General features: G+C 37.7%; 1 protein-coding gene across 2 annotated transcripts in view; it reads left to right on the plus strand.

Moving 5' to 3' along the window:
• Positions 1 to 13213, plus strand: part of C7 (complement C7) — an 83557-nt gene that overhangs the window by 41050 nt on the left and 29294 nt on the right. For both annotated transcript variants that reach the window (XM_033179449.1, XM_033179448.1), the window contains 5 exons: positions 280 to 523; positions 2532 to 2642; positions 7597 to 7763; positions 10309 to 10537; positions 11717 to 11888. In XM_033179449.1, the coding sequence (XP_033035340.1) occupies positions 280 to 523; positions 2532 to 2642; positions 7597 to 7763; positions 10309 to 10537; positions 11717 to 11888 (923 nt within the window). The remainder of the gene's footprint in view (positions 1 to 279; positions 524 to 2531; positions 2643 to 7596; positions 7764 to 10308; positions 10538 to 11716; positions 11889 to 13213) is intronic.

The raw sequence follows: 13213 nt of genomic DNA on the forward strand, positions 1-13213 counted from the left end.
GCTCTGCCTGCCTCAGCCCAACAAAGTGCTGAGATTATAAGAGTGAGCCACCTTGCCTGGCCGTTACTCAGATATTATTAGTATTTGAGACTCCAAGTATTTCTGATTGCATCCAGTAAGTGGGTCCATAGGAGTGCTCATCATGTGTCAAAAATAAAAAATTTATGTAGTCTGGGTTGATTGGAGGTGAAAGTTGATGAAGATATAGAACAGAGAACTATTTCCATTGCCTTTTTATCTTCCACCCAAAACTCCTTGTACTCTTTCTTCTTTCCATAGAGTTATCAATTGTTGGTTGTTGAGAACACGGTTGAAGTGGCTCAGTTCATTAATAACAATCCAGAATTTTTACAACTTGCTGAGCCATTCTGGAAGGAGCTTTCCCACCTCCCCTCTCTGTATGACTACAGTGCCTACCGAAGATTAATCGACCAGTATGGGACACATTTTCTGCAATCTGGGTCGTTAGGAGGAGAATACAGAGTTCTATTTTATGTGGACTCAGAAAAATTAAAACAAAATGGTATAGTATTAAAACATTTGTTGTCTAAAAGCATTTCTGGGATTTTAATGGGGAAATAACATGTAACTTTTAATGTAACTTTTGAGCTTTAAAATTTGACAAATAGAGATTTAAATTGCAAAGGAATTCAAAATTGCAAGAAAGTATTATTCTCTCCTTAAAATCTTACATGGTTTAAGAAAAGCCTGTCTACTCTTTTGTATAGTACCTTGAGCTAAATCATTATCATTATTGGCTATCTCTAGAGGGTACTGGCTGGGTTTTTAGAATGCTTTTTAAACGTTCCGCTTTCTCAGACTAAACAGTATTTCTCAAGAAAAATTAAATGAGGAATTTAGTAATGTTTCAGAAATCAAAATGTTTAAATAAGTATTTCATTTACCTTTGTTTTTTACCACTCACATTCTTTTAAAAAAAGTCTGCTTTGAGTATCATAAGTTTGTTTACTACTTAATACTTGTAACAATAGCTTAAATTGATGGATACCTTCCTCATGACAAGTGAGTTACATATGTTAGTAATAATCCTTACTACTACCCAATGAGATGGGCATTATAATCTCTGTCCCACAGATTGAGAAATAGAGATTCAATGCTATTATGAGACTTATCCAAGGTCACGAAGATTGCAAGGAGGGTATTTAAGGCTGGGTCTAACTGGCCTCAAAGTCAATTTAGCTTATTCCTTATGCTATGTCATTGCTAAAATTGCCTGACTTTGGTTAGAATCAGGACATGCCCCTGAATTAATGCTTTGTTGATTTCATATTGAGAGAAGTTTCCTCACTCTCTGTCTAGATGTGGGAAGGGATGGTGGTGGCTTAACAGCCACTCCTCCAAGTCAAACCTTTTTTTCCCTAACTTTGTGTTTTAGCTGATGCCCACATTTCCGTCTCTATTCCAAATCCCCTCTTCAAGGTCTTTCTCTTCAGAAAAGATTCTGTTACAACCTTGGAGAAGAATAAGATCTCTTACATAAGATTCAGAGGAAGTCTTAATAGCTTTTTAAATGGGTAAACTATAATATTTTTTCGTTTCCATTGAGCTGTTTTTTTGTAGGTCTCTACCACATAAAATTTAACTAGAATTTGATCTTTTCAAATCTTATAGGTTGGAAATGAGTGCACAAGTACAGGTTTTTGTAGCAAAGAGGAAGGACACTATTTCTTGAAGAATCAATCCAGCAAGTAGCTCAATCTAAATTCAGTTTTACTTCTTTTTATTGCACTTAAAAGAAATGGAGAGGATTAAAAAAAAAAACATTCCAAGCTGCTAAAATTTTATTTTTCAGTAAAAATTTTACTCTTGAGCAGTTTATGTTTTTCCTAAAATTTTTATTTAAATATAATCATAACTTTCGGGATACAATGATGCCCCAAATAGTTGTTCTTTAAGAAACATTAATATTATTGTAATATAGTTAGTAAAATGAGAAAATATATTTGCACATTTTATTATTTATCCTGGTTTTAAAAAATGCTTTGGCAAAACTCTACTTGATAATGAGTAGAAATGATCATATTCTAAGGTTATAAGTAATGGGAAGGAGTTGTTGGAAGTCACAGATGTTAAAGATGGACAGACTGAACTTGAGTTTTAGGAGTTAATTCCTGTGGAAACAGAAGCCAACTTTGGGAACTTTAAGCAGATTTGCTGGAAGAAGCTGTCATGCTCCTACATTTATCGATTTATTTTATGCCTAAGAAGCTGACTGTAAATGGGTGAAAGATGTCACTCTTTGGGGTCTTCAATTTCTACTCCCTGCACCTTTTTATGTAGAAATCCCTCCTGCCTCCCCTCTGAAGCTTATAGAAGGAAAAATAACAAAAGTCGAATACCATTTTTTCTGATCTTTGACTCTTCTAGAGTGCTTGAAAATGTCCATATCATGCGACTCTTGATTAGATGGCCATAGTAGCAGGGAACAACCTCTTATCCCTACTCTCATATCTGAAGATCTTCAAGGAATGCAGAAATTAAACATGTCTCTTTTACATTTTTTCCCCCAGATTTTGGTTCAGTAGAAGAAAAGAAATGTAAATCCTCAGGTTGGAGCTTTGTCATTAAGTTTTCAAGTCATGGATGCAAGGAACTGGAAAAGGCTTTAAAAGCTTCTTCAGGTAAATGGAAAAAGAGCAATTTGCCTTGCAAGCTTAACTACTTTTATTTAACTTTTAAGTTCAGGGGTACATGTGAAGTTATATAGGTAAACTTGTGTCATGGGGCTTTGTTGTACAGATTATTTTGTTACCCAGGTATTAAGCCTAGTACCCACTATTTTTTCCTGCTCTTCTCCCTCCTCCCACTCTGCACTCTCCAAAAGGCCCCAGTGTGTGTTGTTCACCTGTCTATTTCCATATATTCTCATCATTTAGCTCCTGCATATATGTGAAAACATGCAATGTTTAGTTTTCTTTTCTTGCTTTAGTTCACTAAGAATAATGGCTTCCAGCTCCATCCATGTCCCTGCAAAGGACATGATCTTATTCTTTTTCTATGGCTCCATAGTATTCTATGATGTATATGCACCACATTTTCTATATCCAGTCTATTATTGATGGGCATTTAGATTGATTCCATGTCTTTGCTATTGTGAATAATTACAAGCTTAACCTCTACTCCGGTCTTCTATTGTTAATTCTTGATCTCCAAAGGCTTTTGAGGCTTTATCAGGTGTTCTACTTTGTGTTTTAAAAAAATCTATTTGGTAATTTTTGCCTCTGCTCTCTCTTTCATATATCATAGTAGTGAGACATCACACAGGTTAAGGAGTTCACCAGGTTCTCTCCTCTGTATTATGAATATGTTATCAGTGTGCAGCACTTTTCTCCCTTATGATGATTGGCAAACAAGCCTAGACAAGTGACATTATCAAGAGACGATTCAGTTTCACTTGCTGACATGGCTACTAGGTGGAGGTCAGGTTTTTGGTGTATGCTGGTTGGCAGTGGAGACGGAGGAAAGGTGATATGCTAGTCTTTGGGTGATTGAAGAGGGACTGAAAGGGTAAACTGATCTATACTGTGAAGGTACCATGTTAAGGAGTTTGGATTTCATTCTGAAGGCTATCAGGTTCCATTAAAAGATTTAATACATGGAGTGATGAAATAAGAGATTACCTAAGTAAAGTTGTAGAGAATAAAGAAGAGTGGAGAAAGAAACATTTGGCAGGATTGAAAAAACAAGAGATGGAAAGTAAAGGAGGAGTGAGGTCAACAGAGTGAAGATAAGGACCAAAAAATGTTCACTGGATTTGGTGATTAACACTTAGTTGCTGCTTTTGAGAAGTGTCTGTTCATGTCTTTTGTCCATTTTTAATGGGGTTGTTTATTTTTTTACTTGTTAAGTTGTTTAAGTTCCTTATAGATTCTGAATATTAGACTTTTATCAGAAGCATAGTTTGCAAATATTTTTTCCAATTTTGTAGGTTGTCTGCTACACATTGATAGTTTCTTTTGCTATGCAGAAGCAGAAACAGGAAACCGAATACTGCATGTTCTTACTTTTAAGTGGGAGTTAAACATTGGGTGCTTAAGGACATAAAAGTGGCAACAGTTGTCACTGGGGAGTGCTAGACAGGAGAGGGAGGGAGGAATCAAGGGTTGAAAAACTAACTGTTGGGTACTTACGCTCACTACCTGGGTGTTAGGATCAATCATACTCCAAAGCTCAGTATCACATAATCCACCCAGGTAACAAACCTGAACATGTACTCCATGAATCTAGAATAAAGGTTGAAAAGAAAGTTACTTTTAAAGGAAGAGATTCCCTAGTATAGTAGGGATGGAGGTGAGACTGCATTTCATTGTGTGAGGCCATAGACTGAGCAGTATCAGAGCTTAAATCGTCTTGGGGGAATGGCAAAGGTAGACACTGACCCATGTGTCATAGCTCTCGGTGAAGAAGCAGGGATTCTTGGGATATTGGTAGATGAGTGCAAGAAGGAGGAAGATGAGTAGTAAAACCTGGTTTATGTACTCATGCACTTGCTTCATTCATCAATTATTTATGGAGTCTGTGGTATGTGTCAGGAATTGTTTTAGACACTCAAGATATAGCTGTGAATATGCCAGAGAAAGTGCTTGTCTTCATGGAGTTGACATGTCAGAGGAGGAAAAGGTTTTGAATGAAGTGGAAAAAGAAGGATCTGAACACAGAAATGGAAGTGAGAGCTTTGAGAAGATGTTGACATCAGTCCTCAGCTGGGCTGGCAGTTGGAAGCCACTTACCAATTTTATTTTATTTCACATTTAACAAACACAGGGCACCTATTATGTGCCAGCACAATTTTAAGTGATTTTCAAAAATTAACCAGTGTACTTCTCCTACCTACGTGTTAAGTGTTATTCATATTCACATTTTACAGACAGGGACACTGAGGCCCAGAAATGTTGTCCAAGATTATAGTTCACAAGAAATATTTATGAAATGCGAATGCATAAAATCTGGCTTAACAGTCTGGGGTCTTGACTGTTGCACTGGGCTGCCTTTTCTAGGGGAAAAGAGTTAGCTGGAACAGAGAGCTCACTGGGGTATGGAAAGGGAGGCTAAAGCCTTAAAAAAGCAACGTAATGGTAGAATCTGTAATTCTTAAATAGGTGTGCTGGCTAAGGCAGTGATTTTCAAACTTTAGTATGCAAGACGATTACCTGGGGGATTCTCTTAAAATGCTGATTCCCAAGGTTGTTCATTCTCTCAGATATTCTCCTGTAGGTCTTGGTGTGGGCTAAGAAATCTGCAGTTCCCTCAGATGATTGTGATTCAGTAATACAGGGATGGGACTTTGTGATTCACTGCATTGGAAAGGGTAACTATGTATATATTTAAAACACAGCTAAGAATGAAGATGAGGAAGCATCAGGTAATTTGTTAAAACTATGAAGATTTACAGGCACAGAAAGTCAAATATTGCATGTTCTCATACGTGAAAGCTAAAAAAATTGATCTTATGGAGATAGAGTAGAATGATAGTTACCAGAAGTTGGGGAGGAGGAGGGGTCAATGAAGAGAGGTTGCTTAATGGGTATAAACCTGTAGTTAGGTACAAGGAATAAATTCGGCCAGGTGCCACCTGCAATCCCAGCACTTTGGCAGGCTGAGGCGGGTGGATCATGAGGTCAAGAGATCGAGACCATCCTGGCCAACAAGGTGAAACCCCTTCTCTACTATAAATACAAAAAATTAGCTGGGTGTGGTAGCGCATGCCTATAGTCCCAGCTACTCGGGAGGCTGAGGCAGGAGGATTGCTTGAACCTGAGAGGCGGAGGTTGCAGTGAGCTGAGATAGTGCCACTGCACTCCAGCCTGGTGACAGAGCAAGACTCTGTCTCAAAAAAAAAAAAAAAAAAAAAAGGAAATAAATTCTAGTGTTTGACAGCACAGTCAGGTGGCTATAGTTAACGATAATTTACTATATATTTTAAAATAGCTAGAAGACAAGATTTGAAATGTTCTCAACACAAACAAATGATAAGGTGATGGATATCCTAAATATCCTGATTTGATCATGACACATTCTATGCATGTATCAAAATATCACATGCACCCCATAATTATGTACATTATGTAAAAATAAAAAATAAAACAGCAAAAAAAAAAAAAAACACTGTCAGGCTTTAATGATTTCTGAATATGAGTACAATATGATCATTTTATGAAACTGCAAAATTTGGACAGTTACAAGGAAATGAAAATCACTCAAAATCTGATCTGCCAGATTGGAAATTTCTTGTCAGGAACATTACAAAGGGAGATAAAGTATTTCTAAATTTATGAGGCACATAAATGGGAAAAAAGCTTCCATTAGCATTTCACACTTTTCAGAACACTTTTCATGTGTTAAGTAATAGATTCCTGTTAGTTAACAGCTTATTTTACTCATTGTTAGTATACCAGATGCAATAAACTGTTTTCCTTCCGATATTTTATTATGAAAAATTTAAAACATATAGACAAGAATGTTGTAATAAATACCCATATACCCATTTCCTATATATAATTAGCATTTTGTAATTTTACTACATATATTATTTATAATATTGACTGATTATTTGAAATATATATTATGTATTTAAAGTGTTTATAATATTTGCTGAACTATTTGGAAGTTTCAGATATCATAACACTTCATCACTAAATATATGCATGTATCATCTAAGAAGAACATTCTCTTGCATAATGTGATACTCACACTAAAAATATAAAGAGTACAAACAATAATTCCCTAATATCATCTACTCTCAGGCAAGAGTTGTTTTTCTTTTTTAAAAAAATATACCTTAGTTTTGGCTGGGTGCAGTGGCTCATGCCTGTAATCCCAACACTCTGGGAGGCTGAGGCAGTCAGATGACTTGAGGCCAGGAGTTTGAGACCAGCCTGGCCAACCTGGTGAAACCCCATCTCTACTAAAAATACAAAAATTAGCCAGGTGTGGTGGCACACACCTATAGTCCTAGCTACTCAGGAGGCTGAGGCAGGAGAATTGCTTGAACCAGGGGGGCAGAGGTTGCAATGAGCATGCCACTGCACTCCAGCCTGGGCTACAGAGTGAGACTCTGTCTCTCTCTCTCTATATATATATATAAAAATAAGAGAAAACCACCAAAAATAAAATAAATATACCTTAGTTTTTAGAGCAGTTTTAGGTTCACAGCACAGTTGAGTGCAAAGTACATTGAGTTCCTGTATATCCTCTGCTCCCACACAGGCAAAGGCTTCCCCACTGTCAACATCTCCCATCAGAGTGGAACATTTGTTACAGTGAATGAACTTACATTGACACATTGTCATCCAAAGTCCATAATTTACATTAGGGCTCATTCTTGGTATTGAGCATTTAATGACTTTTGACAAATGTATAATGACATGTGCCCACCATTGTAGTATTATACAGAACAGTGTCACTGCCCTGAATATCCTTTGTGCTCTGCCTATTCATCCCTCCCTTCTTCCTGGCCACAATTTGTCTTTTGACTGTTTCCATAGTTTGACTTTTTCCAGGATGTCACATAGTTTGATAGATTTTTTCTTAATACTCGATAGACTTTTCACTTTTCATTTGCTTTCTTCTGTATAGGAACCCAAAACAATGTGTTGCGAGGAGACCCGTTCGTCAGAGGGGGAGGTGCAGGCTTCATATCTGGCCTTAGTTACCTAGAGCTGGACAATCCTGCTGGAAACAAAAGGCGATATTCTGCCTGGGCAGAATCTGTGACCAATCTTCCTGAAGTCATAAAACAAAAGGTATATCATTCTTTGTTTAAAGCAATAGGAAGCCGTCATGTTTATTTGCATAAGGAAAATGAAGGTGGTTAAATCAAGATGGTTAAACAGACATGGCTGTAATTAGCATTTTCTATATCCCAATTATATTTTGTAGAGTAAAATGAATGAACACATAATAATAAGAAACAGAAGGTGTGTTATTCAATTTCTGTTGCAAATGTTAAATGTCTTGAAACTTCCAAGAGAAATTAATGACAAAATTTGCATTTTTAACTTTTGATCTAAGTTTGGTTATGTTTTCCTTGGTCCCTAATTCAGAGGAGTTATAGATTCTTGCAAGGGGAAGGCATGTAGGTTTGCCTTCTGTTATGTTCCTATCACCTTTCTTTGTGTGGCCATGGCTCGTGGGCTCCTGAAGTCATACAAATTACGATAGTAACAAGTTGGCTGGCAGAATTTTAAGATGTTTTATTGTTATCATCAGTTCCTTTATACTGCAACATACATGTTTCTAAAAATCATTGAGCTATGCAAAATTGCACAATAAAGGGCTTATAGAAAAAAATCAGGTTAGAGACACAGCACTGAAATTTATCATCTGTGACACTCATATGAAAAAGATAGGTGCCAATAAAAATAGTTGCCTGGTTTTATACATGTTAAATTATTAAAAATGTGTCTATACTACAATAAGTGTGGTGCATTACTTAGAAAAAGACCTGAAACTTTCTGGGTGCTAGAAGGGTTACGGCTTGTGAGTTACCGTGAAGTGGTAGAAGAACAGCAGTCAGAAACCCGACAGACATTTGTAACAGCAGATGTGAACAGGTATAGTTTATAATGTAGGAAGTGAACTAACATAGATGTTGAGGGGTGTGTGAGTGTCTGTGTTTGTCCACGCACATGAGTACGCATGAGTTTTGTGTATTCCTGTGTGGTTTGTTTCAGCTGTGTGAAGCATTTTGTGTTCACCCTGTGTTTCATGTGGACATAGATGTACATAAGAAAACCCCAAATCTGTGCTATGCTCAGAATTTTCACAGTATATCAATCTCAGTGGAAAAAATTCACCTTATCAAAACAAACATTATAGCAGAACCGATTCTATGATCTATTCCCTGTGTGAAAGTCAATGTCCCAGGCAAAGCCTGATTTTCAGAGATACATTTTATAAACTCAAAAATTGCAATAGGTCCTCAAGTACTCACCTAACCCCCATACAGTACCCATTGGTTTCCAAATACGAGTGAGGGAGGGAGGATGAATTTTTCCCAGAAAGTCTTATCTTAAAGGACCATCTGTTAATATTTAAAATGGCCTATATTCATTGTCAGCATCCCATACAAATCTTTAGAAACTCTTGATTAGATTAAATTATTGATTAGAGAAAGACACATGTTCTTTAACAGTGTCTACGTACTTTTCCACATAGGACTATAAATTTTCATATTTATGCTAAATTTTTAGCAGCACAAAAAAGGAACAGAGAAAGAAAAGGCACTATGTAGGTACAGGTATATGACTATGCAAAGCCATTGTGTTCAGAAGAGCTTGGGCTCTCAGGAACCAATGGTGCGTATCTCTTCCCAGTTCAGACACCATGGTGGTAGCCTGAAATTGACTATGGTGAGAGTAGCTACACTGCAGAAACTGGTAAATCCTACAAAGCAGAGATGTTTTTGTTCCTGGGAGAGCAGACTGTTAAAGTTGAGTTAGTACATCTGTGATTTCAAAGTTGCTTTTCTTCTGAAATAGCCAACGCAGAGTAATAATGTTTACCTGTTTTAAATTTCTCGTTGAGGAAAGAATCCATGATTTCCACTAAGAGATACGTTAAATCTCTCAGTCAGGAAATTTAATTCTAAATTTAATTTCACTTGCTTCTTTGCTGTAATTTAAGTACATTTCCTTTTCTTCTGTCTTCAATAGGGGTGGTAATGTATTATCTTCAAAATAATCTTCCATTAACTAGAAAATGAATGGCCTGTTTTATTTTATTTTATTTCATTTGAGACAGAGTTTCACTCCTGTTGCTCAGGCTGTAGTGCAATGGCACAATCCTGGCTCACCGCAAACTCTGCCTCCCAGGTTCAAGTGATTCTCCTGCCTCAGCCTCCTGAGTAGCTGGGATTACAGGCATGAGCCACCAAACCTGGCTAATTTTGTATTTTTAGTAGAGACGGGTTTCTCCATGTTGGTCAGGCTGGTCTCGAACTCCCGACCTCAGGTGATCCTCCCTGCCACAGCCTCCCAAAGTGCAGGGATTACAGGTATGAGTCATAGCGCCTGACCTGTTTTTTTTCTTTTTTTTTTTAATCTTATGTATGCACAAAAGATACATAAAAAATTCTTCCCCCATCTGACCCTAATTTTCCCTAAGTTTGTCTTGATTTTGTTGCAAAGAGAGTGCAATGTTTTCTTTTGTATTTGAATAAAAAACAATTGTAACAAACTTACCAGTGGCTTTTGATTTTGTTTTAATGAGAGTCGTGCCTAAACATGAAAAGCAAAATATTCTTGCCTAAATTGCTGATTACTGACTATGATGTCTTTATTTCTATAGCTGACACCTTTGTATGAGCTGGTAAAGGAAGTACCTTGTGCCTCTGTGAAAAAACTATACCTGAAACGGGCTCTTGAAGAGTATCTGGATGAATTTGACCCCTGTCATTGCCAGCCTTGTCAAAATGGTGGTTTGGCCACTGTTGAGGGGACCCATTGTCTGTGCCATTGCAAACCATACACATTTGGTGCAGCGTGTGAGCAAGGAGTCCTCGTAGGGAATCAAGCAGGTCAGTGGGGTGAATTTTCTCTAGTCACCCTGTACACACTGAAAGGGAATTACCTTGTTTCTCTGCTCCTTGAGATGCTTCATCTTTGAAGAGGTGAAGTCTCAAATGAATTTGGAATCCTCCTTCCCTTTCCTACTTTCAGATTATAGCTACTGTGATTAAGGCTCTTTGCTGTTATCTCTATTTATGCATCTGAACTAACAGCCCCACTGTGCCCTCCACTTCCCATTCTCTATTGGAAGAGTTACGATTAAAACACCTTCATCCTCTGTAATTATCTCAATAAAATTTTGCTGTAACAAAGGTCTGTGGAATTTGTATATTTGCATTGCCTAAACTTTCTGATGGCATGATCTTTGAAACATTTCTATTTCTATTCTGTATGATGTACTATCAATCACTCATAAATATTTGTTGAACATCTGCTTTGTGCTCTACAGTGTACATGGTGCTTCAAGCACTTGGTACAGGGCTATGTGAAATTGACTTTATGAGTAGTCAAAGTGTGACTACAATCTATATACTTTTGTTTCTATATTTATTTACATGTCTCTCTCTTCTAGAACACTCATTACTTAAGGTCAGGGTTGTTTGATTCCTTTCTTTTTTCCCAGAGCTTGACAAAAGGCTTGATTAGTAGAAGTCACTAAATGAATGATAAATGAATAAATATAAGACTAGACTAAAGAAGCTTATAGACAAGCATTACAAAGGCATCTTTATCCCCAAATGTCTCTCCAAGTGGCCTGTTCTGGTAAATTAAAATTGTACAACTGAGATTCATTCCTTTGTGGCTTGGATTTCCCCTTATCTGTTAAAATGGAAGCACCCCGTTCTGCTATCTAATTAAATAGAATGGTAACAGATTTCCTGCCCACCTCCATTCACTGTTGTGAGAAGTAAATAAATGATACAATGTACATAAAAGTGCTTTGAAACAGTTGTAAAATAATCAACAAATAAAGGATATTATTAGGTTCACTAAGGCAACCTTAATATGGACATTCCTAGTCTATGTGTAGAGCCATTCTGAACATTGTAGAAAACCTCAATGAAGGTGAAGGTAATCAATATCCAGAATGATCTCTTCCTCCAGTTAACTTGTTAGCAGGAAGCATAGCACTAAGTTCCCAAGTCCTCTTTAAGAACTTATTGATCAACCTCTTTCTCATCTTGTAGGAGGGGTTGATGGAGGTTGGAGTTGCTGGTCCTCTTGGAGCCCCTGTGTTCAAGGGAAGAAAACAAGGAGCCGAGAATGCAATAACCCACCTCCCAGTGGGGGTGGGAGATCCTGCATTGGAGAAACAACAGAAAGCACACAATGTGAAGACGAGGAGCTGGAGCACTTGAGGTAATGGAGACCCGACCCCCTGGCAGTTGCATAGAACACAGTGCCCTCTTCAGTTAGCGTGGAACACATGATTGCTGCTGTGGAGAGATAGAGAGATAAAGAAGTTAAATGGCTATTTTTACCAGGGACTGCTTTGTCCCTTAGCACTAGGGTGAGTTGAAGGAGCTTGCTCTGTGTGCTTCAGGTTTTCCTGAAACAAGTGTTACAAAAGGCTGGGTAATTGGGAAGTAGTCCAGCTGAGTGGATACGATCATTCAATCATTTGTTTTGGCCAACTACTTGCTGTGTGACCTTGGGCAAGTTACTGGCCACATCTCTAAAATTAGCATGATAATAGCAGATAAACTGATACTAAGATGATCTGTTTATTGTTATTGTCAGAATTAAATGAGATTAGCACCCAAAGTGATTACTAAGCATTCATTAAAGTTTGTATTACTTTTCAGATATACCATTCTTACTCATTTATTTTTTGGATTAAGCATAGAGCCAGTTGCTTGAGATGGAGAATATCTTGGTGGGTGAACCGAGTAGCCTGGCACTAACTTCTCATTTGTCAGGACCTTGCAAAACCCATCTCAGAAATGCTCAGTTGATGAATCATAGCCCTGGGTCAGAATTCTTTATGCCGCACTCTACATTCTCCTTAGTAATTTTTGCAGACTGGAGTTGGCAATATGTTCTAGTAAGATAATTCGAAGGTCATGTGAATTGAAGAAAGAGATGAGGTGTTTGGGTATCTGGTAGAAGCATAGGGAGGTGGGAAGCCTTATTCCTAAATCTTCGGTGCCTTGTAATCCAGCATTCATCAGTATATCTTGACTGAGGAAGCTGACAAGCACGTGAATTATGGTGGGAAGAGGGTGCTGGCTGCTGTGCTCATGTTTCTGGGAGGATGAGGGTCTGGGAGGAGATCTCTGAGAGGATGCATTTTTCCTGCTTTTCAACATAAAGCTAGGAGGAGAGGCACATCCTAAGAAAGGCATTGAAGAGATTTTTCACTCTTGGTGCTCAGGGGAGGGGAAGTGTCTTTCTTCTCAGCACGAATAGGAAAATTAAACTTGCCACAGTTTCCTCAGAGTGTGGCAAGATTATAAGGAACTCAGCTGAGAAGGAGGCCACACTCCCAGTCTATTTGTACTGCTTTCTCTCAGATTTTGTGTTTCTGGAGTGGAGATAATATTAGTGTTATTTTGACCTTAGAGGCAGTCTTGAAAACCATTGTTTAATGACAGATGTCATCGTTATCAGTATCTTTATTACAGGCTCCCTCAAGAGATGGTCATAGTGATGGTAAAGTGTCAGGATTGGCATTTGTGGGATGA

The sequence above is a fragment of the Trachypithecus francoisi genome, unplaced genomic scaffold (assembly GCF_009764315.1).
Source record: "Trachypithecus francoisi isolate TF-2019V2 unplaced genomic scaffold, Tfra_2.0 Lachesis_group2, whole genome shotgun sequence".
Classification (NCBI taxonomy): Eukaryota; Metazoa; Chordata; class Mammalia; order Primates; family Cercopithecidae; genus Trachypithecus; species Trachypithecus francoisi.